This window comes from Rhodamnia argentea, chromosome 7 (assembly GCF_020921035.1).
Source record: "Rhodamnia argentea isolate NSW1041297 chromosome 7, ASM2092103v1, whole genome shotgun sequence".
Classification (NCBI taxonomy): Eukaryota; Viridiplantae; Streptophyta; class Magnoliopsida; order Myrtales; family Myrtaceae; genus Rhodamnia; species Rhodamnia argentea.
The window spans coordinates 22,716,322-22,741,003 of record NC_063156.1 but is presented as its reverse complement, the minus strand read 5'-3'; the positions used below and the strand labels follow the sequence as shown (position 1 = coordinate 22,741,003).

The 24,682-nt window shown below is 40.0% G+C and overlaps 1 protein-coding gene and 3 pseudogenes across 1 annotated transcript; all 4 read left to right on the top strand.

Moving 5' to 3' along the window:
• Positions 1 to 2,568: 2,568 nt before the first annotated feature.
• On the top strand, positions 2,569 to 6,852 carry LOC125315911 (annotated as a pseudogene).
• Positions 6,853 to 12,212: 5,360 nt separating this feature from the next.
• On the top strand, positions 12,213 to 13,799 carry LOC115734725 (UDP-glycosyltransferase 83A1-like). Its single transcript, XM_030665622.2, has 2 exons — positions 12,213 to 12,687; positions 12,882 to 13,799. Exons 1-2 carry the CDS (start codon positions 12,213 to 12,215, stop codon positions 13,763 to 13,765), a joined length of 1,359 nt encoding a protein of 452 aa, XP_030521482.2. The 3' UTR covers positions 13,766 to 13,799.
• Positions 13,800 to 15,257: 1,458 nt separating this feature from the next.
• Positions 15,258 to 19,280, top strand: LOC125315912 (annotated as a pseudogene).
• A 1,399-nt stretch (positions 19,281 to 20,679) lies between these two features.
• Positions 20,680 to 24,363, top strand: LOC125315913 (annotated as a pseudogene).
• The last annotated feature ends 319 nt before the right edge of the window (positions 24,364 to 24,682 follow it).

Here is a 24,682-nt window from a genome sequence, read left to right as displayed (position 1 = left end):
TTGTTCTATGGAATAACTAACGTAAGGAAAACTAGCCCGGCTTGGCTTGCCAAGCGCCGCACGGGCTAAATTTTGCTTCTAAATCTTTGAGCCCGTGACAACATGGTATTTATCCAGGATCTCTCTAGTAGGTGGGCGAGTCGGAGAAAACCTATGGTCTTCTCGATCCTAAGAGTGCTGAGAGTAAGGGCATGTTTGACAACGATTCCGATTCTATTCCTCGAAACAAAAAAAGAATGAGAAACATGTTTATAACGTAAATGATTCCGATTATGATTCTATTCCCGGGAATATTTTTGGAGCAAAAACAAAAATAAAAAAAGTTGATTCTCAAGAAAAAAATCACTTTTGAGAATAATAAAAAAGAATAAAGTCTCAGTTCTTTTAAAAAGATTAAGTCCACATGGACTTCCGAACTTTTAAAAAAGTTAAAATTAGATTTGAAAATTTACTAATAATTATTTTTTAAAATGCATTTTTAAAATTAAATTTGCTCTAAAGTTTAATAAAAAAAATTAAAAAATTATAAAAAAAAAGGGACTAATTTTTTTAAAAAATTCAAAAAAAATAAAATGGGGCAAAATTAAAAAACTTTAAAAATTTAAAAAAATTAAAATATATTTTTAAAATTAAAAAAAAAAGATGAAAATTAAAAAAAAAAAGAATTCTCGCCACCTATTTGTTCTCGGGAACAAAGTTTTTGTACGCTTATCAAACGCATTTTGATTTTCTAAAAATTATCCAGGAAACAAAATTAGAAAATATGATTTTAATTAGAATTACTTTTTTGAATTAGAATCGTTGCCAAACAAACTTTGAATCTTTGGAGCAAAAGAGGCTTGGACAAAGTGCGGCTCTCGACATGCTTTTGGGATGCCAATGGAGGCACACTCAAATAAACCAATTCCTCACCGAAATGGAACAACATTACTAGGTCTAGTCGGCGAATCTCAAGATAGGTCCTCTACCACATTTTCAACAAGGAAAGACCTCAATTGTTTGGCTAATACTAAGGAGTGCTTAGTAGGATAAAGAGGGTGCTGCCAAAAGCGCAATTGACCACAAGTGCCACACTTGAAAAGTGCAAGTAATCGAAAGAGGATGCTGCCACAAAGTGTAGTTGGCCAAAAGTGCCACATCTAAAAAGTGCAGGTGATCGAAGAAGCTCGAACAACCTTTGATAAATAATAATAAAAAAAGAAGCCTCCAATGGAGAGAAATTGTTCTGATGGGCAAGCATGAGCTTTCATCCATGTAAGACCCCACAGCGGCATTGATGAAAGGAAATGGCGCAGTGAAGTGACAGAATAGCTTGCAACACGGACGTTGCGAAATTGATCGGGGAAGAATGACACGAACAGAAAGTTCTGTGTCCTAGGGCAAGTTCTTAAACACTCATATATCCTTAAAGTGAAGTTTGTTGGTGTTGTCATGGTGAGTGAGCAAGGCAAAAGGGAAGATGCAACTGGGTCCATGGGAGTGGTATCAAGGCGGTTTGTACTAGGAGTTCTAGGACATAAATAAATATATCTTTAGGGTGCTCTGAAGGTGAGGTTGACCTCCAATGTATAAATTGGTCAGGAGCTGATGCCATTCACCCGATGAAACCACGGCAGGCTGAAATCGGTTGTAGTGCCTAAAGTAATCCGCTCATCTCCCTCAATGTACAGATGCCCGAGCTAAGTTGGGCATAATATGATTCAATATGGAAAAGTCATTCACCTAACCGTTCCATGGGACAACTAATAGAAGGAAGGTTGGCCTGGCTTGGCTTGCCTGATGCCGCATAGGCAAAACTTCGCTGCCAAATCGTGGAACCCATGACAAAAGAAATTTCCTTTTTGGGAACTGCTAGCCCGACAGTCCGACAACACTGCTAGTTATTGCTGATCACACGACTCCCAATCGATAAGTGTTTTATGCAAAGCACATGGTAATAGTGTATGGATTTAAAGTTCGGATTGTATTGTCATTGACAAGACTCACAAGAAAGCATTTTCCTTTTGGGGAGCTTTTAACTTGAAGTCTAACAAGATCGTTAGTTATTTCTGACCACGCGATCTCCTAATCAATGCGTGCTTTATGCAAAACGCATAGTAATAGCGTGTAGATCTATGATTGAGATTGTACAGTTTGGAAAGCATTTTCCTTTTTGGAAGCTACTAGCCCGATAGTCTAACAAGATTGTCGGTTATTTTTTACCACACATTTTTTTTTTTCGGCACATTTGCTTTATTCTAGTACGACAACTTCTTTTCTCCTCTCATAACAAGAGACAACTAAAAACTTGCGAGCCTGCACTTGTTGATAAGAAACACACACATGAGAACACAAGCCATAAGACAAAATGTTAGCCAGTGGCATTTTATCGTTGTTGCCGCCGCAGCTTTCGTTCTTTTCGTTCCATTCCAGTATATGCCGACCGCCCGGCAAAGGCAAAGATAAAACTACGAAAGTCAAGTGCCAAAGTCCCTCCGAATTATGTCATAATGAAACAATAAGGATAGTCTGAGCTTAATTAGCCAATATAAGGTGGGGTAAGGAATTGTTCCCTGTTCTATGTCCACTATGGCAAAGTTTAAACATGTCCTGGTCATACCATTTCCCGCACAAGGTCATGTCACTCGTCTCTTGAAACTCTCGCACTATATTGGCGATTACGGAGTTAAGGTTACATTTGTGAACATAGAGTCCATTCATGCACAAGTGATGGCTGCAAACCTTGGAATGGATGATAGATTGAATCGGATTACGTTTGTTGCGATTCCCGATGGGCTTGAAACCGATGAGGAGCGAAAGGATTTTCCTAAGCTACTGGAGAGCATGTCAAGGGTGATGTCGGGCCATTTGCGGGAGTTGATTGAGAAAGTGAAGAAGCAGTCAAATGGCAATGAAGATGAGCAAATCAGCTTCATGATTACGGACCTGGCCACCGGATGGGCGCTGGAAGTCGCCAAAGGGATGGGAATCGAGCGAGCCGGCTTTTGGTCCGCCTCGGTTTCGACCCTAGCTACGACATTCTGAATTCCGACCCCTTGAGACTATTGACTTGAGTTGGAATCTCGAAATTGGGAGCATGAAAATAAAGAATTCTAACATTGGATATGAATTGGACATCGTTTTATCGATGGTAATTTGATTTGGAAAGAAAATCGAAATTTCGGACGACAAGTGTAAAATTACCATTTTGCCCCTCAAGCCTTAACCTTACTTTAAGTGTTCTAAAGGGAATTTTGATCTTTTGTACCCCCTTAGGCTGCCGAAAATTGAAGAAGAGGAAGTCAATGTTGGTCAAATGCTCTTGTGATATTATTTTCTTGAGGACAAATGTCAATTTTTGGGGTCTTGGTCTTAATTGACCATGTGTTTTACTATGCCAAGTTTGACCAAGCCAATAATTGGAGCCCAAACCTCTCTCTTTCCTTTGGCTTCAGCTGAGAACACTTCCCCAGCTTGCTCTTCACGCCAGCCCCTTCTTCCTCTTCAATTTTCTACACCCACAGAAAATCGCTCAGCCCGACCAGCCCGACGCCCTTCACTGTTCCGTCCATATCTCCTTCGTCCGACGTCTCTTTGAGGTAAGGTCACCGCCATATGAAAGCTTATTGTCTTATATTTCCAGGGACATATTATAAGCTCGATTTGGCCCTGTATTTTTTCCGGTAGGTCTGTTTGAATGGGCAAAGGTCAGATTGAGGCAGAATCAGACCGGTTTTGGGGGAGGAGCTGTTTCGTGGGCTTTAAGACTTCAAATGGCTCCAAATTTTCGGTGAGGCTCTCTTGATTCATAGTACATGAGATGGATGGGCTAGAGTTACAGTTTTAATTGAGTTAGGATGGGTTCTCATGGCTGATTTGAGGTGATTTCCGGGAGGCAGATTCTGACCGTCTGCACACCTGAGGAAATCGGATTGATTGGACGTCTTAGAGGTGTTATATTAGCTTCAAATTTTCGGTGAGTATTCTGGACATGTGAATTGAGGTTTTGGAAAATTAATTTCATGATAAGTTGGAGCTTAGGAGTGATTTATGGACTGATTGGTATGGTATAAGGCAGAACAGAATTTGCCTTGTTTTGGGACTGAGTAAACCGAACCCATTAAGGGCTGTGGATGGTGTCGCTTTGTCCTAAATTCATTGTTAGGGCACCTTATGATGTTAATTGATGCATCAACGAAGTATTGGCACAAGGGATGTGAGAAATGAATGGGTTTTGATGCAATTTTCTTAGGTACGCGCAAGTTGCCTTTTTGGCTTTGAGTGGGCTGAGTTGAGTGGCTCATTTGGATTGGAAATTGCGCTAACTGGACCTACGGGTAAGTGACCTCTAAACCTTTACTAGGAAGTTAGGGTGCTAAGAGACAAGTTTGAGCTTCAAATGATGATTTTTACTAGTTAAATCGTGATCATATGAAGTAACGTCGATTGTGATCGTAGGAACCGAATTTATGCTTGGTTGAATTGAGGTGAATTTGTGACTTATGTGGCTGCAATTGTGGTATGGATATTCGATGTATATGTAGCCTCGATTGACTATGTGATTGTGTGGGTCTCGATTAGCCATTGTGCATGATTTATACTTGTATTGGCACGAGATTGACCGACTTGATAATCTGCCATGTTGTGTCCTATGCTTTTGAATGGCCGTAGTGCCCTGCGATTTTAAATGACCCGAGGCGTATTAACGCGGGTCCGAGAATGGCAGTTATACCCTAAGGCGCACTAACGCGGCGTTAAGAATATCCTAAGGCGTGCTAACGCGGGATATTAACCTGAGGTGTTATTACGCGGGTCCGTCCAGTTATAATATAGCCCGATGCGTTAAACGCGGGCCCTGGACCAATGTGAAATTTTATATGATAGCTTGATGCGTTAAACGCGGGCTTTGAATCAACGTGGAATATTTATAATGGCCTAATGCGTTATTACGCGGGTCTGTCCAGTTATAATATAGCCCGATGCGTTATTACGCGGGCCTTGTATCGAGAAATGGGATTATTGTGCTAGTATGTGAAGCTGGGTTTGAAATATTGAATGCCTGGTTGTTGTAATTGTTTGATTTGCCAATGTTTATGCTTGCACATGCATCCCGCTTATACTAGTTTTATGGACGTCTTCAAACGTATTTGATTTGAGAAGTTGTTTGGAGGTACTAACGGCCTAATCTAGGTTTAGGGTGAGCTTGCTGAGATGTAAATCTCACCCCGTCGTGGGACCTATTTTTTTTAGGTATCGAGCGATAGAACATCAAGTCTGCTAAGGATTAGCATTCGTGAAATTTGGGAGTCGAATGAATATAAGATATTTTGTGGCCTTATGGATTATGTTGGATTTTATGGATTAAGATTGAACCATTGGTATTTGACCGCTCTATCAATTAAAGTGTAGTATACGGACGTATGATGTATACCACTTTTGTCCTAAGTCATTCATTTGTATTGATGTATGGAGATGTTTACCCGCTTCCGCCTGTTTTATGGATTTTTTTGAAATTGTGGGCCGAAGGATCCTGGAAGCCAATCTAAAACAGAAACGGCTAGATGGGATGCTCACGAGCTCGGCGGGATCGGGGCGTGACACTAGCCTTGGATCTTCATCTTCCAAAGTTGATAGAGGGTGGAGTCGTAGACAACAATGGTAAGGGCCCAGACAACCTTTCACAATCAGTCTCATGAAGCCCAAATATGTCGTGTAGCCATTAGCCATCTCTCAATTGTATTATTGACGCACACTAAAGAGAGATGACACTACAACATACATCACACCAATAACATATGTGCTTGCAGGAATAGGTAGCCCATATACAATCTAACTTGGCTTTGAAATCATACAGGCGTTGCTCTGAAGAATGATCTCATCACAATATCGAAGGACCATCCTTCATATAAGAGCACCGACCTCCCCTGGAATTGTGCTGAAGACCCAATGACGCAGAAAGTATTTTTCAGAGGCGCACTGTCCATTGTCCATCACGGCAAACTCACAAACTCACTTCTTTGCAATTCATTCTATGAACTCGAGGCATCAGCCCTTAGTGTCATTTCCGGAGCTCTCCCCATTGGTCCGTTAATTGCGAGCACATGTTTATTCCACCGCAGAGGAAGCCTGTGGAACGAGGACTCGACCTGCTTGAACTGGTTAGACCAACATCCAGCCCAGTCAGTCATCTATATTGCCTTTGGAAGCTTGACAGTATTCAGCGTAGAACACTTCTGTGAGCTCACCCACGGCCATGAACAGATTTCTCAACCATTCTTATGGGTTGTACGCCAGGACCTCACCGATGGGCCAGTCACCGATTGCCATGAGGGGTTCCTCCAAAGGGTGAGGAATTATGGGAAGGTGGTCCAATGGGCACCAAAAGAAGAGGTCCTAGCACATCCAGCAGTGGCATGCTTCTTCACTCACTGTGATTGGAATTCAACGTTGGAAGGCCTGAGCAATGGAGTCCCACTGCTCTGCAGGCCTTACTTTGCAGATCAGTACCTGAACAAGAGCTTAATATGTGATGTGTGAAAGGTGGGTTTAGGAGTTGATTCTGATGAAAATGGACTGATAACTAGGCATGAAGTGACACAAAAGATATTGGCAGTTCTTGGGAGCAAGGAGATAAGAGCAAATTGCCTGAGGATGAAGGAGATGGCCAGGAAGAGTATTAGTGAAGGAGGGTCCTCCCTGAAGAATCTGCAGAGCTTCATCGAAGTCATGAAGGCTTGAGGTTCTTGTTGTTGTCCTGTTCAGTGCCAAAGAATGAACACTGTTTTACTCTTTGATGTCCTGTGGTGGTTCCTTCCTAGTTTGCTGGTTTAGTTAAGAATCAGTTTGTTCTTGTATAAATTTCTGGCTACTATCAAAATGGATGACGAAAGTATCATTTGTTATTTACAATAATAAACAAATGGGTTGGTTCAGGTTTACAAAACTTCAAATCACGATTTGCAATGACAAAGATGATTGGCAGGTAATCAATTAATGCTTTTGACCTTGTCAAGTTTAATTCAAAATGAGTATATATTGTTTAATGCATCACTCGTATTTTCTAATGACAATGTAAGTAATACCAAAAAGGGTGAGAATTCTTACAATTTAACTGACACATAGACTTTTTCGACCCAAAAAAAACAAACAAACAAACACATACCTTTTCCAGCATATGCAAGAAATCGACACTTGAAATCAAAATGTGAAGATGTTATTTGCATGCTTAAAACATAACATAGCCATTTTGTTACGATTCTGGTTCTAATTTGATCTTAGTACTTAATATCAAATACTACCAATACTTGGTAATTTATAGAACGTTCTTGTTATTAAAAGTAATTTGATTTTTATGCATTTATATTATCTTATTTAGTTCGAATCATTAAATCATCAAAAGAAATAGTCGGTAAAATGTCCAATATGAAGAATGTGATCAAAGCCATTTCAGAAAGAAAAAGAAAATGGTCGACAAGTACCAAAACTGGTGCTTGAGGTTTTTTTGTTGTTGTTGTTGAGGTGCTTAAGATCGGACTCTGATATTATTTATCTTGTAATGCATCACATAATTGCTGCATAAAGTGAACGTCATACAAAGAAGACTGTAGTGTACGCTAAACATACTCAGCACACATTTTGAGTGAGTGATGTTTGATTTTAGGACTTGCACTGTTTTTCTTTTTTTAACACTTCCTTTATTTCCATCGACAATCCAGATTGCCTCTTCAATGCTTAAGCTAATCATGGAAGTGGGAAAGTGAGAATTTGATGCCGAGATTTATCCTTGAAGAAACTCCTTTTTGGAGGTCGTTCATTCATACTAAACAAGACAACACCATTGTACGCTCTTTTCTTAATAGGGATAAATGCACTAAAAGTTTTAAAACTTGTCGCGAAGGTGCAAAGTCCTAAAACTTTCAAAATATACAATTAAGTCTTAAAACTTGTCATATTGGGGCTTTATTTGTTATTTTGTCTATTGTAGGTGGCGTTGACTGGGCAAAAATGACATGATTTTGGTCCAAATATTATTTTTAAATACAAACTTTATTTAAGTCATATGGGATATAAGCAAAGTTTTAAAAACAAATACAAACAAAATAAAAAGAAGAAGGAAAAAGTAGGACAAGGCTTGCGGCCAGAGTTTTCCTCCTCCTTCTCCTTCTTGTATATCTTTTTTTTGTGTTTTTTTAAAAAATTTGCTTATTTTTAATATAATTTAAATAAAATTCATATGTAGAAAGCCAGTATTTTAACCAAAATGAAGTCGTTTTAGTCTTATGTTTCATGTTTTAGCCACATTATGCCAAGTGGAGATAAAAATAATAAAAAAACTAAGTCATCATTTTTGTTAGCGGAGTTGAATAGAATTAACATAAGGACTTGATTGCACCAATTTGACAAGTTTTAGGATTTAATCGCACTTTTTGAAAGTTTTAGTACTCAACCGAACCGTGATAAGTTTTAAGACTTCTAGTGTACTTGCCCCTTCTTAATATAAACAAGTCTCATAAGCAAGTAAGTTTCACAAAAAAACAAAGTCCTATTGAACTAATTTAGTTTGAATCTATCTTAACTATGTTAATAAGAAACTAAACTTTAAAGTGACGTCTAGCGGTTTCTACCAAATTAAATGTCATTTTGGCTACAATAATATTAATTTCGACCAATGTTCTTTCTTTCTCAAAAAGCCCAACATCGTCCATCTTGGGAGGCTTGTCATGTAGCTCTAAGTAGCACATTGTGATTTACATTTCAAGGAAAAACTAAAATGCATTAAGCGCAGTTTATTTTGGCCACTCAAGTTAAAAATTCTCATCCTGGTAAAAGAATGGGAACAGAAGGCGTTTGGTGTCAATTGCTTGTACCTTAAATTTTCATGATCGTCAACCATATAGTTCTTCCACAATATACTGTTGCGGATTGCGAGTACCAAAACCCGCAACGGATTTGAGATGGGCATTTGGAATAACAAAAAGTTAATGGGATGGGTTTGGGACGACTTTCCATCCTTAATGATTTAAAGGTTCTGCAAAGATGTGATGAACGTATCCAAATATGTTATCAGGTTTTAACTTAACACACGATGGAGTTATTCGAGTAGGTTGAAATGTCTAACTCGAAAATTTGAAAAGAGCAGGAATGAGACCGTGTATTGTCTAGGCCATTATATGCTTCACAGGTTCATCATGTTTGATACTTCCTGACGTCGGGGAAAAGGACATTGAAAGTGTCATAACTTTCGTACGGCACTCGCCTTGACACCAAAACTTTTTGTTAAATAACTTAAGTGCCAAATCGGAGAAAAAACAATCATTTAAGTGCCTTCATCTATATTTCCTTCCAAAAGTCCTACGTGGCTTTTTAAATTGAATGATAGTTCATATGTGGCTTTTCTGCATTGAAAATTTGGTTCAACATGGACTATGAGGTGGCTGGACTCTCCGTCGCCGTATTTCTGTTTACTCTTCTTCACTCTCGTTCAATGTCCGTCACTTTCACGTTCACTCTCGTTCAATCGTCGATCATCTACTCGCGCACCGTCTCTCTCTCTCTCTCGATCTCGACGATCATCACCATCCACTCTCACTTAATTGTTCGATTGGCACGCAAAATTAGGGCTCGGTGCTTTTGGAGGGAAAAATTAGAGCTAAGTGCCAGAGGGAGGAACATTGCAAAGGAAAATGTGAGTGATTTATTGTGTTTGGTGAGTGTGTTATTATTTTCTGTCCACTGAGCGACAAAGTTAGTCATTGCTTATTCGATTTGGTGCGATGGTGGCTAGAGGGGTGGCCTCATGTGAAGTTGTCATCATTTATGTATTATGATCCCAAATCTTTCTTTTTTTTTTTCTTGTCTTGGGTGCAGAATCGGCGTGGTGAGAATGGCCGCAAGAACAAGGTATATGAGACCAGAAGGCCATATCAATTACCTGCAATTCCGGTTCCAGGTAGAAAGAGTGCAAGGATCATAAATCAAATAAAAAGTCCATCAAAAGGAAAAGGAATTGAAGGGGATTGTTGAGATTGACCGATGGGAAGGTGCTGCCTGGGCATATGATTTTTTTTTTTTTTTTGGGTGGGAAGGATGGATATTTAATTTTATTGATGGGGATTATTATGTATTTATCTAGATTTTGGTTGGTTTTAGTATGTATTTGCTTGTTGAATGATTGATCGATGGATATTTGGTCGATCATAATGTAAAGAAGCACTTGAAAAGGCAACCCTGCTTTTGTCTATACTTTTGGAAAGTTCTAGTTTTTGTCTTGCTTTTGGCTGGTGCTGCATATGATTGTCATGTTTTGTCTAGATTTTGGCTGGTCTTATGATGAACTTATTCAAAACAAGTGTTAGTACAGTCTCGTGCTTGACGCGGTCTCGTGCTGCTAGTATGTATCTTTCCGTTTAAATCATAAATATCAATCAAACTTATATGAAAGACACGCATGGAGTTAATCCATGGGAAATTAGACAAGTAAGAAACCAAGAAGGACAAAAGAAAAACACATAAGACTTGTCAAGGAATCTGTAATTTTCCATTTTTAACACTTATGCTTGTATGGTGAACTCAAGGCATCATCATTTTTGTCCGGCACATTTGCTTTTATCTACATTTGACTACTTTTCTCTACTCATGACAAGGACAACCGAAAACTAGAAAGCCTGCGCTTGTTTATAAGAAACGGAGACGTGCGAACACAAGCCATCGACAAATTGTAAGCGAGTTGCATGTTATCTTCGCTGTCGCCACAGCTTCCATTCTTTTCATTCCTTCCCAGTATGTACCGATCGCGTGCGAAAAATGAAGATAAAACTACAAAAGCCAAGTGATAAAGTCCCTTCGAATCGTGCCGAAACAATACAACAGGGATAGAATGCTAGAAAATAATAAAATTGATTTTTGAAGTAGAGGACTCCAGTTTGGCTTTGGACTTGTTATGGATAATCCTTATCCATCTTAATAGATATGCTTGTACGGTGAACTCAAGGCATCAACATTTTTTCTTCTCCTTCTTCCTCCAACCGATTCGGCGACCGATTGAAGGAAGAAGGAGAAAAAAAAGGAAAAGAAAAGAAAAAAGGGAAAATAAATAAATAATTTGAAATAATATTGAAATATTATTTAAAATGGACATGTCAGCACCAGCCACCCAAAGTTAGCCAAATGGATTGAATCCACATAAATGTAAAAGATTTAAGACTCGGTTGTTTAAAAAAAAATATTCATGACTAAATTGACACTATTGTAATAAATTAATAAAAAAAAATTTTGCTCTTAATAATGATCTCATCACGATATTAAGGGATATGGTTTCGTAGGATGCTTAGTGAACCGATGCATGAATAGAAGGGTCCTACCAAATTGATGTGTGATAACAAGTCAGCAATTGCATTAGCCAAGAATCCAGTTTTCCATGGCAGGAGCAAACATATCGACATCAAGTATCACCGTATTCGTGAGCTGGTCAAAGATGGTGAGTTTGAACTTGATTTCTATAGGTGCGAAAAACAGATTGAAGATATCCTAACAAAACCATTAAAGGTGGATTTGTTCGAAAAATTGAAGACAATGCTTGGTGTTACATACTTCCAAAATAAATTTTAAGGGAGGTCGTTAGAAAATAATAAAATTGATTTTTGAAGTAGAAGAGTCCAATTTGGCTTTGGACTTCTTATGGATAATCCTTATCCATATTAATAAATAAGCTAGAAGAAAATTCCAATTTGGCTTTGGAATTGTTATGGATAAACCTTATCCTCATTAAGAGATAAGGAAAGACAACTTGCAAGTGGATGAAGACCAAGACCAATTTTGATTGTTATGGATAAACCTTATCCTCATTAAGAGGTAAGGAAAGACGACTTGCAAGCGGATAAAGACCAAGTCCAATTTTGCTTCTTCATTGGTGGTGGAGTGAAGGCGGTGGAACTTGCCTATAAATATGGGGGGCATGATAGTTTTTTCTTTAGAGAGAGTAAGCCACAGAAGCTTATGCATATGAGTGCGAGAGATAGAGAATTGTGAGTTTGTACTAAAAGCTCATAGTTAAGCTTGTGTCTTTTTCATGTGAAGCCTTTGCAAAGGCATTTTAAATATTACTCTTATTTGCTTATTCGATTTCTCTCTCATATCAAATCCTCCAAATTTCTACAACCCTTTTGGTTCCTACATAGAATCAGAACGGCCGATATAAGGTGTGCTAAGGAGCCGTGCCTTGTTCAATGTTAACAATGGCAAAGTTAAAACATGTCCTTGTTGTACCATTTCCAACACAAGGTCATATCACTCCTCTCTTGAAGCTCTCACACTGTATTGCTGATTATGGAGCCAAGGTTACATTTGTGAACACAAAGTCCATTCACGCACAAGTGATGGCTGCAACCTGTGGACTGGACGTGGGATCGGATCGGATTAAGTTTATCGCCATTCCGGATTGGTTCGAAATTGATGAGGGGCGAAAAGACCCGACTAACATGGTGGCGAGCCATTTGCGGGAGTTGATTGAAAAAGTGAAGCAGCAGTCAAATGGCAATGAAGATGAGCAGATCGGCTTCGTGATTGCGGACTTGACCGCCGGGTGGGCGCTAGAAGTCGCCGAAAGGATGGGAATCGAGCGAACGGGCTTTTGGCCCGCCTCGGTGTCGACTCTAGCCTTGGTACCGCATATTCCACGGTTGATAGAGGGTGGAGTCATAGACGACAATGGTAAGGGACCAAAGCTAGAACCCTTCACAATTTGTCTCGTGAAGCCAAGATATGTTGTGTAGACATCTTTCAATTGTTTTATTCACACGCACCAAGGTTATGAATCCACAACACGTATCAAGCCGGTATCACATGTGCTTGAAGGAATAGGTTAATGTAAAGATTATCTAACTTAGCATCACTAACTCGTACAGGGGTTGTTTTGAAGAATGATCTCACCGTGATATCGAAGGACCTTCCTCCATATAAAAGCAATGACTTCACTTGGAATTGCCCCGAAGACCCGACAATGCAGAAGATACTTTTCCAATACTTATCGTCCATCCCCCCATACAAGAAACAATCAAACTCATTCATTTGCAATTCATTCCATGAACTCGAGGCATCGGCTATCGGTGTAATTCTTGGAGCTCTCCCAATTGGTCCGCTAATAGCAAGTGCCCGCTTGTCCCATCTCAAAGGAAGCCTGTGGAACGAGGACATGACTTGCTTGAAATGGTTAGACCAACATCCTACCCAATCAGTCATCTATATCGCCTTTGGAAGCACATCAATATTCAGCCCGGAACAATTCTATGAGCTTGCCCATGGCCTCGAACAAATTGCCCGACCCTTCCTATGGGTCATACGTCCGGACCTCACCAGCAGGCCAATTACTGAGTTCCACAATGGGTTCCTCCGGAGGGTGAGGAATTATGGGAAGGTGGTCCAATGGGCACCGCAGGAGGAGGTCTTAGCACACCCTTCGGTGGCATGCTTCTTCACTCATTGTGGTTGGAATTCCACAATGGAAGCCCTAAGCAGTGGAGTCCCACTTCTTTGCAGACCCTATTTCGGAGACCGGTTCCTGAACAAGAGCTTCATTTGTGATGTGTGGAGGGTGGGTCTAGGGGTGGATGCTGATGAAAATGGTGTCACAACAAGGCATGAAGTGATGAAAAAGATGCTGATGCTTCTTGGCAATGAAGAGATAAGGGCAAATTGCCCGAGGGTAAAAGAGATGGCTAGGAAGAGTGTTAGTGAAGGAGGGTCCTCCCCGAAGAATCTGCAGAACTTCATTAAACATTTGATAGCTTGAGGGTTCTTGTTGTTCCCTGTTCGGTCCCGAGATTGTACTCATGTCGAACTTTTTACAAATTAATGTACTCATAGTGTGTTTAGCCCTCATAATTACTTGTATAACAATCTTTCAATCTTGGAAAAGAATTCACCGATCTTACCGCAAGATTCATTGTCTTCAAAATATCAAGCTCACACCGCACACTTGATTATATGACCAAAAGCTCGGTTGCTCGCTTGTAGGCAAAAAACCAACAAAATCCAATGTATATGAATCGAGAAATCCCTTCAGCTGATTCAAACTAGAAATGCAATTCCAACTTAGAAAGTTTTCAATAATTTCTTGCTTGTTTGGTCACAAAATAACAAGTCCTATTTGGACTCCGAATTTCTGCTCCGTTCGGGTTTCTTTCACGGGTTCGAACTCTATACATAATTTCAACAGTGCTCATGAGGATATATAGAGGCAATTTTAGTGGTTATTTTCACTGAAACCGGAAATTTTGAAGCCTGCCATCCTAATTTCCTGGTTCCTAGTTAAGTACGGGGTTTTTCACTTTTAAAGTTTTCGCTTTTGTGAAAATGGATAACAACAATATAGTCTGTTATTCAGAAAATGGATGACAACAATATAATCCGATTTGGTAAGATGTCCTTGTTTTTTTTTTTATCCATGGTGACTTGTTTGGTAGCAAGGGATATAAATCTACTAGCAAACATATTTTGGCATCCTTACATGGGTATGGATTCTAGTTCAGTAGAGATTGTGGGGTTTATGGTTCGGGCATTGGCGTGCAGCAAATTGAAGTCATTGGGTTCCTTTGATGGAAGTATACCGAGCGTTGGTCCGAGTGTTGGTCTTCACTAGTTATTACATGTAAATATGCGATGGAATAACTCGAGTAGGTCGAAAAGTCCAATCCCAAAGGTTAAATTGGCGGAACGAGGCTATATGCTCTTAGGCAATTATATACTTAGCAAGTCCACCATGTGGGATACTCTCCCACGCACAACTATGAATCGAATTATATGAATGACGCACATGAAGTTAACCAATGGGAAATGAGACAAGCAAGAAGCATGGGAGGAAAATATTTGGAGTTTACCTTTTATGGGCATTAATTTCTGTTTCATGAACTCAAGGCATCGGGGTTTTTGCCCAGCACATTTGCTTTTACTCGAATATCACAACTTCTTATCTCTTCTCATGACAAGGGATAGCCTATAACTAGAGAGCCCGTAGTTGTTGATACGAAATGTAGACGTGAAAACACAAGCCACAGACAAATTGTTAGCCCGTTGCATGCTATCTTTGTTGTTGCTACCACTTTTGTTCTTTTTGTTCCATGCCAATATACGCCGACCGCCTGCTATATGCAAAGATAAAACTACAAAAGCCAAGTGCCAAAGTCCCTTCAAATCACGTTGTAGAAAAATAACAAGAATAGAGCCCGAACTTAATTAGCCAATGCAAGGTGTGCTGAGGAACCGTGCCTCCTTCGAGGTCAACAATGGCGGAGTTAAAACATGTTCCGGCTATCCCATTTCCAACACAAGGTCATGTCACTCCTCTTCTAAAACTCTCACACTCTAATGCTGATTATGGAGTCAAGGTTACTGTTTTTTCACATAGAGCCCGTTCACGCACAAGTGACAGCTGCAAACCCCGGATTTGAGGAGGGATCAAAGCAGATTAAGTTCGTCGTGATTGCGGTTGGTGTCGAAACTAACAAGAAGAGAAGGGATAAGTACATCATGAGTGCTACAACTTGTGTACGGCGTTAACTTGAGGGCTATAACTTTCAAAATGTTCATTTAGGTGCCATAACTTTCAAAAATCGTTCACTTGAGTGCTACAGCAACTCTTTCGGCGTGCCACATCAGCTTTCCAGTGTGCCACGTCATCATTCCCGCGCGCCGCGTTAGCTTTTCCAGCGTCCATGTTAACATGGCACTCAAGTGAATGATGTTTGAAAGTTCTTGTACTTAAGTGAATGTTTTGAAAGTTATGACACTCAAGTGAACGCCGTACAAAAGTTACGGCACTTCTAGTGTACATTTCCCGTAAGAGAAAGGATGCGACTAAACCGCTAGAGAACACGTCAAGGGTGATGCCGGGGTCACTTGCGGAGTTGAGTTGATTGAGAAAGCGAAGAACCGGTCAGACGGCAATGAAGATGAGCAGATTAACTTCCCGATTATGGGGATGACTGTTGGGTGTGACTAGAAGTTGCCGAACGAATGAGAATTGAGTAAACGTTGGGTTTTGGCGCTCCACGGTTTCGACTTTGCCTTGAACCTTCTCATTCCAAAGTTGATAGAGGGTGGAGTCATAAACATGAATATAGCGGTAAGGGACCAGCGCTAGAACCCTTCACGATCGGTATACTAAAGCCTGTACATGACAAGTGTTAACCATCTTTGTTGGCACCCCCGAAGGACATATGAATCTACAGCATTTATCACACCCATAACATCCGTGGTTTTAGGAATTTGGAGGAAATTACCAAACAAGTCCAAAATTTATTGCGATCATGTCAATTCAATCTTCAATCTTCTTTATTGCTAATTGAATCCTAAATCTTATGAATTTGTGCTAACTCAATCCATCAGGTCAATTTTTGCCGGTCGGCGTTAATATGGCAATTTAAAGTATTTTTTTTAGAATTTATTTATTTTTATTTTCTTTATTTTCTTCTCCTTCTTCCTCAAACCGATTTGGCGACCGATTGAAGGAAAAAGGAGAAAAAAAAGGAAAAGAAAAGAAAAAAAGGGAAAATAAATAACTAATTCGAAATAATATTAAAATATTATTTAAAATGGACACGTCGGCGCCAATCGGTCAAAGTTAGCCGAATGGACTGAATTCACATAAATGTAAAAGATTTAAGACTCAGTTGTTTAAAAAAAAAATATTCATGACTAAATTGACACGATTATAATAAATTTAATAATTTTTTATTTTGCTCTTAAGAATGATCTCATCACAATATCAATGGATATGGCCACGTAGGATGCTTAGTGAACCGATGCATGAACGGATGGGTCCTACAAAATTGATGTGTGATAACAAGTCAGCAATTGCATTAGCCAAGAATCCTATTTTCCATGCCAGGAGCATACATATCGACATCAAGTATCACTATATCCGTGAGCTGGTCAAAAATGATGAGATTGAACTTGATTTCTATAGGCCCAAAACTAGATTGCAGATATCCCGACAAAACCATTGAAGGTGGATTTGTTCGAGAAATTGAAGACGATGATTGGTGTTATGTACTTCCAAAATAAATTTTAAGGGAGGCTGTTAGAAAATAATAAAATTGATTTTTGAAGTAGAAAAGTCCAATTTGGCTTTGGACTTGTTATGTATAATCCTTATCCATATTAATAAATAAGCTAGAAGAAAAGTCCAATTTGGCTTTGGAATTGTTATGGATAAACCTTATCCTCATTAAGAGATAAGGAAAGACAACTTGCAAGTGGATGAAGACCAAGACCAATTTTGATTGTTATGGATAAACCTTATCCTCATTAAGAGATAAGGAAAGACAACTTGCAAGCGGATAAAGACCAAGTCCAATTTTGCTTCTTCATTGGCGGTGGAGTGAAGGCAGCGGAAATTGCCTATAAATATGGGGGGCTTGATAGTTAGTTTTTTCTTTAGAGGGAGTAAGCCATAGAAGCATATGCATATGAGTGAGAGAGATAGAGAATTGTGTGAGTTTGTACTAAAAGCTTATAGCTAAGCTTGTGTCTTCTTCGTGAGAAGCCTTTGCAAAGGCATTTTGAATACTACTCTCATTTGCTTACTAGATTTCTCTCTCATATCAAATCCTCCAAATTTCCGCAACCCTTTTGGTTCCTACATAGAATATGAACGGCCTATATAAGGTGTGCTAAGGAGCCGTGCCTTGTTCAATGTTAACAATGGCAAAGTTAAAAGATGTCCTCATTCTACCATTTCCAACACAAGTCATGTCACTCCTCTCTTGAAGCTCTCACACTGTATTGCTGATTATGGAGCCAAGGTTATATTTGTGAACACAGAGTCCATTCAAGCACAAGTGATGGCGGCAAACCATGGACTGGACGTTGGATCAGATCGGATTAAGTTTGTTGCCATTTCAAATTGGTTCAAAACCGATGAGGTGCGAAAAAACCCGACTAAGATGCTAGCGAGTCATTTGCGGGAGTTGATTGAAAAAGTGAAGCAGCAATCAAATGGCAATGAAGATGAGCAGATCGGCTTCATGATTGTGGACCTGACCACGGGATGGGCGCTAGAAGTCGCCGAAAGGATGGGAATCGAGCGAACGGGCTTTTGGCCGGCCTCGGTGTCAACTCTAGCCTTGGTACCGCATATTCCACAGTTGATCGAGGGTGAAGTCATAGATGATAATGGTAAGGGACCAAAGCTAGAACCCTTCACAATCTGTCTCGCGAAGCCAAGATATGTTGTGTAGACATCTCTCAATTGTTTTATTCACACACACTAAGGAGATGAATCTACAACACGTATCAAGCCAGTATCATATGTGCTTGAAGGAATAGGTTAATGTAAAGATTATCTAACTTAGCATTACTAACTCGTATAGGGGTTGTTTTGAAGAATGATCTCACCGTGATATCGAAGGACCTTCCTCCATATAAAAGCAATGACTTCACTTGGAATTGCCCCGAAGACCCGATAATGCAGAAGATAATTTTCCAATGCATATCATCCATCCCCCCATACAGAAAACGATCAAACTCATTCATTTGCAATTCATTCCATGAACTCAAGGCATCGGCTATCGGTATAATTCCTAGAGCTCTCCCAATTGGTCCGCTAATAGTAAGTGCCCGATTGTCCCATCTCAAAGGAAGCATGCGTAACGAGGACATGACCCGCTTGAAATGGTTAGACCAACATCCCGCCCAGTTAGTCATCTATGTCGCCTTTGGAAGCACATCAATATTCAGCTCGAAACAATTCTATGAGCTTACCCATGGCCTCGAACAGATCGCCCGACCCTTCCTATGGGTCGTACGTCCGAACCTCACAAGCGGGCCGATTCTTGAGTTCCACGATGGGTTCCTCTAGAGGGTGAGGAATTATGGGAAGGTGGTCCAATATGCACCGCAGGAGGAAGTCTTAGCACAACCTTCAGTGGTATGCTTCTTCACTCATTGTGGTTGGAATTCCACAATGGAAGCCCCGAGCAGTGGAGTCCCACTTCTTTGTAGACCCTATTTCGGAGATCGGTTCCTGAATAGGAGCTTCATTTGTGATGTGTGGAGGGTGGGTCTAGGGGTGGATGCTGATGACAATGGTGTCGTAACAAGGCATGAAGTGAGGAAAAAGATGCTGATGCTTCTTGGTAGTGAAGAGACAAGGGCAAATTGCTTGAGGGTAAAAGAGATGGCCGGGAAGAGTGTTAGTGAAGGAGGGTTCTCCCCGAAGAATCTGCAGAACCTCATTAGACATTTGATAGTTTGAGGGCTCTTGTTGTTCCTGTTCAGTCCATGGATTGTACTCTCTCATACTTTTTTACGAATTAATGTATTCATAGTGTGTTTAGCCCTCATAATTACTTGCAGAACAATCTTTCTATCTCAGAAAAGAATTCACTAATCTTACCACAAGATTCATTCTCTTCAAAATATCGGGATGCCACCGCATAGTTGATAGTATGACCAAAAGCTCATTTGCTTGTTGGAAGGCAAAAAACCAACAAAATTCAATATATATGAATCGAGAAATCCCTTCATCCGACTCAAACTAGAAATCGAATTCCAACTTAGAAAGTTTTCAATAATTTCTTGCTTGTTTGGTCGCAAAATAACAAGTCCTATTTGGACTCTGAATTTCTGCTCCATTCAGGTTTTTTTCACCGGTTTGAACTCGACACATAATTTCAACAGTGCTCATGATGATATCTTGAGGCAATTTCAGTGGATATTTTCACCGAAATTGGAAATTTTGAAGTCTGCCATCCTAATTTCATGTTTCCTAGTTAAGTACAAGGTTTTTCACTTTTAAAGTTCTCGCTTTTGTGAAAATGGATGACAACAATATAATCTGTTAGGTAAGATGCCCTTTTTGCTTTAGGATCCATGGTGACTTTTTGGTAGGGAGGGATATAAATCTGCGAGCAAATAGATTTCAGCATCCTTGCATGGCTCTGGATTCTAGTTCAGCAGAGATTGTGGGGTTTATGGTTCGGGCATTGGCGTGCAGCAAATTGAAGTCATTGGGATCCTTTGATCGAAGTATGCTAGTGTTGGTCCGAGTGTTGGTCTTCACCGGTTATTACATGTAAATATGCGATGGAATAACTCAAGTAGGTCGAAAAGTCCAACCCGAAAGTTTAAATTGGTGGAACGAGGCTATATGTTCTTAGGCAATTATATACTTAGCAATCCACCATGTGGGATATTCTCCCACGCGCAACTATGAATGGAATTATATGAATGATGCATGCGGGGTTAACCAATGGGGAATGAGACAAGCAAGAAGCAAGTAAGGAAAACATTTGGAGTTTACCTTTTATGGGCATTAATTTCTGTTTCATGAACTCGAGGCATTAGTGTTTTTGCCCAGCACATTTGCTTTTACTCAAATATGACAACTTCTTATCTCTTCTCATGACAAGGGACGGCCTATAACTAGAGAGCCTGCAGTTGTTGATAAGAAACGCAGACATGAGAACACAAGCCATAGGCAAATTGTTAGCCCGTTGCATGTTATCTTTGTTGTTGCTGCCACTTCTGTTCTTTTCGTTCCACGCCAGCATACGCCGACCGCCTACCATATGCAAAGATAAAACTACAAAAGCCAAGTGCCAAAGTCCCTTCGAATCACGTTGTAGAAAAACAATAAGGATAGAGCCCGAACTTAATTAGGCGATGCAAGGAGTCTTGAGGAACCGTGACTTGTTCTAAGTTACAATGGCAGAGTTAAAACTTGTCCTGGCTATCCCATTTCCAGCACAAGGTCTTGTCACTCCTCTTCCGAAACTCTCACACTCTACTGCAGATTATGGAGTCAAGGTCACAATTGTTTAACATAGAGCCCATTCACGCACAAGTGATAGCCGCAACCCTAGATTGGAAGAGGGATCGAAGCAGATTAAGTTCGTCATGATTACGGTTGGTGTCGAAACCGATAAGGAGAGAAAGGATGCGACTAAGCTGCTGGGGAGCACGTCAAGGGTGATGCCGGGTCACTTGCAGAGTTGAGTTGATTGAGAAAGTGAAGAATCGGTCCGACGGCAATGAAGATGAGCGGATCGGCTTCCCGATTGCGGGGTTGACCGTCGAATATGACCGGAGGTTGTTGAACGGATGAGAATCGAGCGAGCATTGGGTTTTGGCGCTCCTCGGTTCGACTACGGCCTTGAACCTTCATATTCCAAAGTTGATGGAGGGTGGAGTCATAGACATGAATATAGTGGTAGGGGACCAGCACAAGAACCCTTCACGGTCGGTCCCATCAAGCCCGTAAATGACAAGTGTTAACCATCTTTGTTGGTAACCCTAGAGGACATATGAATCTACAGCATTTATCACACCCATAACATCCGTGCTTTTAGGAATTGGGAAGAAATTACCAAACAAGTCCAAAATTTATTGCAATCGTGTCAATTTAGTCTTCAATCTTCTTTATTGCTAATTGAATCCTAAATCTTATGAATTTGTGCTAACTCAATCCATCGGGTCAATTTTTGCCGGTCGGCGTTAATATGGCAATTTAAAGTAATTTTTTTAGAATTTATTTATTTTTATTTTCTTTTTTTCTTCTCCTTCTTCCTCTAACCGATTCGGCAACCAACTGAAGGAAGAAGGAGAAAAAAAGGAAAAGGAAAGAAAAAAGGGAAAATGAAAAAATAATTTGAAATAATATTGAAATATTATTTAAAATGGATACGTCGGCGCTAGTCGGCCAAAGTTAGCCGAATGGATTAAATCCACATAAATGTAAAAGATTTAAGACTCAGTTGTTTAAAAAAAAAGAGTCATGACATAATTGACACGATTGTAATAAATTTAATAATTTTTGTTTTGCTCTTAAGAATGGTCTCATCACGATATCAATGGATATGGCTTCTTAGGGTGCCTAGTGAACTGATGCATGAACAGAAGGGTCTTACCAAATTGATGTGTCATAACAAGTCAGCAATTGCATTAACCAAGAAACCTATTTTCCATGGAAGGAGCAAACATATCGACATCAAGTATCACTGTATTCATGAGTTGGTCAAAGATGGTGACATTGAACTTGGTTTCTACAAGCTCAAAAACTAGATTCCAGTTATCCCGACAAAACCATTGAAGGTGTATTTGTCCGAGAAATTGAAGACGATGATTGGTGTTATGTACTTCCAAAATAATTTTACGGGAGGCTGTTAGAAAATAATAAAATTGATTTTTGAAGTAGAGGAGTCCAATTTGGCTTTGGACTTGTTATGGATAATCCTTATCCATATTAATAAATAAGCTAGAAGAAAAGTCCAATTTGGCTTTGGAATTGTTATGGATAAACCTTATCCTCATTAAGAGATAAGGAAAGACAACTTGCAAGTGGATGAAGACCAAGACCAATTTTGATTGTTATGGATAAACCTTATCCTCATTAAGAGATAAGGAAAGACAACTTGCAAGCGGATAAAGACCAAGTCCAATTTTGCTTCTTCATTGGCGGTGGAGTGAAGGCGGCGGAAATTGCCTATAAATATGGGGGGCTTGATAGTTAGTTTTTTCTTTAGAGGGAGTAAGCCATAGAAGCATATGCATATGAGTGAGAGAGATAGAGAATTGTGTGAGTTTGTACTAAAAGCTTATAGCTAAGCTTGTGTCTTTTTCGTGTGAAGCCTTTGCAAAGGCATTTTGAATACTACTCTCATTTACTTACTAGATTTCTCTCTCATATCAAATCCTCCAAATTTCCGCAACCCTTTTGGTTCCTACATAGAATATGAATGGCCTATATAAGGTGTGCTAAGGAGCCATGCCTTGTTCAATGTTAACAATGGCAAAGTTAAAAGATGTCCTCATTCTACCATTTCCAACACAAGTCATGTCACTCCTCTCTTGAAGCTCTCACACTGTATTGCTGATGATTGAGCCAAGGTTATATTTGTGAACACAGAGTCCATTCAAGCACAAGTGATGGCGGCAAACCATGGACTGGACGTTGGATCGGATCGGATTAAGTTTGTCACCATTCCGAATGGGTTCGAAACTAATGAGCTGCGAAAAGACCCGATTAAAATGCTAGCGAGCCATTTGCAGAAGTTGATTGAAAAAGTGAAGCAGTAGTCAAATGGTAATGAAGAGGAGCAGATCAGGTTCGTGATTGCGGAATTGACCGCCGGGTGGGCACTAGAAGTCGCCGAAAGGATGGGAATCGAGTGAACGGGCTTTTAGCCCACCTCGGTGTCTACTCTAGCCTCGGTGCTGCGTATTCCACAGTTGATAGAGGGTGGAGTCATAGATGACAATGGTAAGGGACCAAAGCTAGAACCCTTCACAATCTATCTCGCGAAGCCAAGATATATTGTGTAGACATCTCTCAATTGTTTTATTCACACACACTAAGAATATGAATCCACAACACGTATCAAGTTGGTATCACATGTGCTTGAAGGAATAGGTTAATGTAAAGATTATCTAACTTAGCATCACTAACTCGTACGGGGGTTGTTCTAAAGAATGATCTCACCGTGATATCGAAGGACCTTCCTCCTTATAAAAGTAATGACTTCACTTGGAATTGCCCTGAAGACCCAACAACGTAGAAGATACTTTTCCAATACATATCGTCCATCCCCCCATATAGTAAATGATCAAATTCATTCATTTGCAATTAATTCCATGAACTCAAGGCATCGGCTATCAATATAATTCCTGGAGCTCTCCCAATTGGTCCGCTAATAGCAAGTACCGGATTATCCCATCTCAAAGGAAGCCTGTGGAACGAGGACACGACCTACTCGAAATGGTTAGATTAACATCTTGTCCACTTAGTCATCTATGTTGTCTTTGGAAGCACATCAATATTTAGCCCGGAACAATTCTATGAGCTTACCCATGGCCTCAAACGGATCGCCCGACCCTTCCTATAGATCGTACCCCCGAACCTCACCAATGGGCCGGTTACTAAGTTCCATGATAGGTTGCTCCAGAGGGTGAGGAATTATGGGAAGGTGGTCCAATGGGCACCACGGAAGGAGGTTTTAGCATGCCCTTCAGTGGCATGCTACTTCACTCATTATGGTTGGAATTCCACAATGGAAGCCCCGAGCAATGGAGTCCCACTTCTTTACAGGCCCTATTTTGGAGACCAATTCCTGAATAGGAGCTTCATTTGTATTGGGTGGATGGTGGGTCTAGGGTGGATGCTGATGAAAATGGTGTCACAACAAGGCATGAAGTAAGGGAAAACATTTTGACCCTTCTTGGCGGTGAAGAGATAAGGGCAAATTGCCCGAGGATGAAGGAGATCGCCAGGAAGAGTGTTAGTGAAGGAGGGCGCTCCTTGAAGAATCTCGAGAACTTCATTAAACATTTGATAGCTTGAGGGCTCTTGTTGTTCCTGTTCAGTCCTTGAGATTGTACTCTATCATACTTTTTTACAAATTAATGTACTCACGATGTGTTTAGCCCTCATAATTACTTGCAGAACAATCTTTCGATCTTAGAAAAGAATTCACTAATCTTACCGCAAGATTCATTGTCTTCAAAATATCAAGATGTCACCGTACAGGTGATTGTATGACCAAAAGCTCATTTGCTCGCTGGTAGGCAAAAAACCAACAAAATCCAATATATGAATCAAGAAATCCCTTCAGTTGACTCAAACTAGAAATCCAATTCCAACTTAGAAAGTTTTCAATAATTTCTTGCTTGTTTGGTCATAAAATAACAAGTCCTATTTGGACTATGAATTTCT

Coding starts and splice junctions, on each gene's coding strand:
- LOC115734725 (XM_030665622.2), top strand. CDS start 12,213: ATGGCAAAGTTAAAACATGTCCTTGTTGTACCATTTCCAACACAAGGT. Junction 12,688..12,881: donor TGGAGTCATAGACGACAATG/GTAAGGGACCAA, acceptor TAACTCGTACAG/GGGTTGTTTTGAAGAATGAT.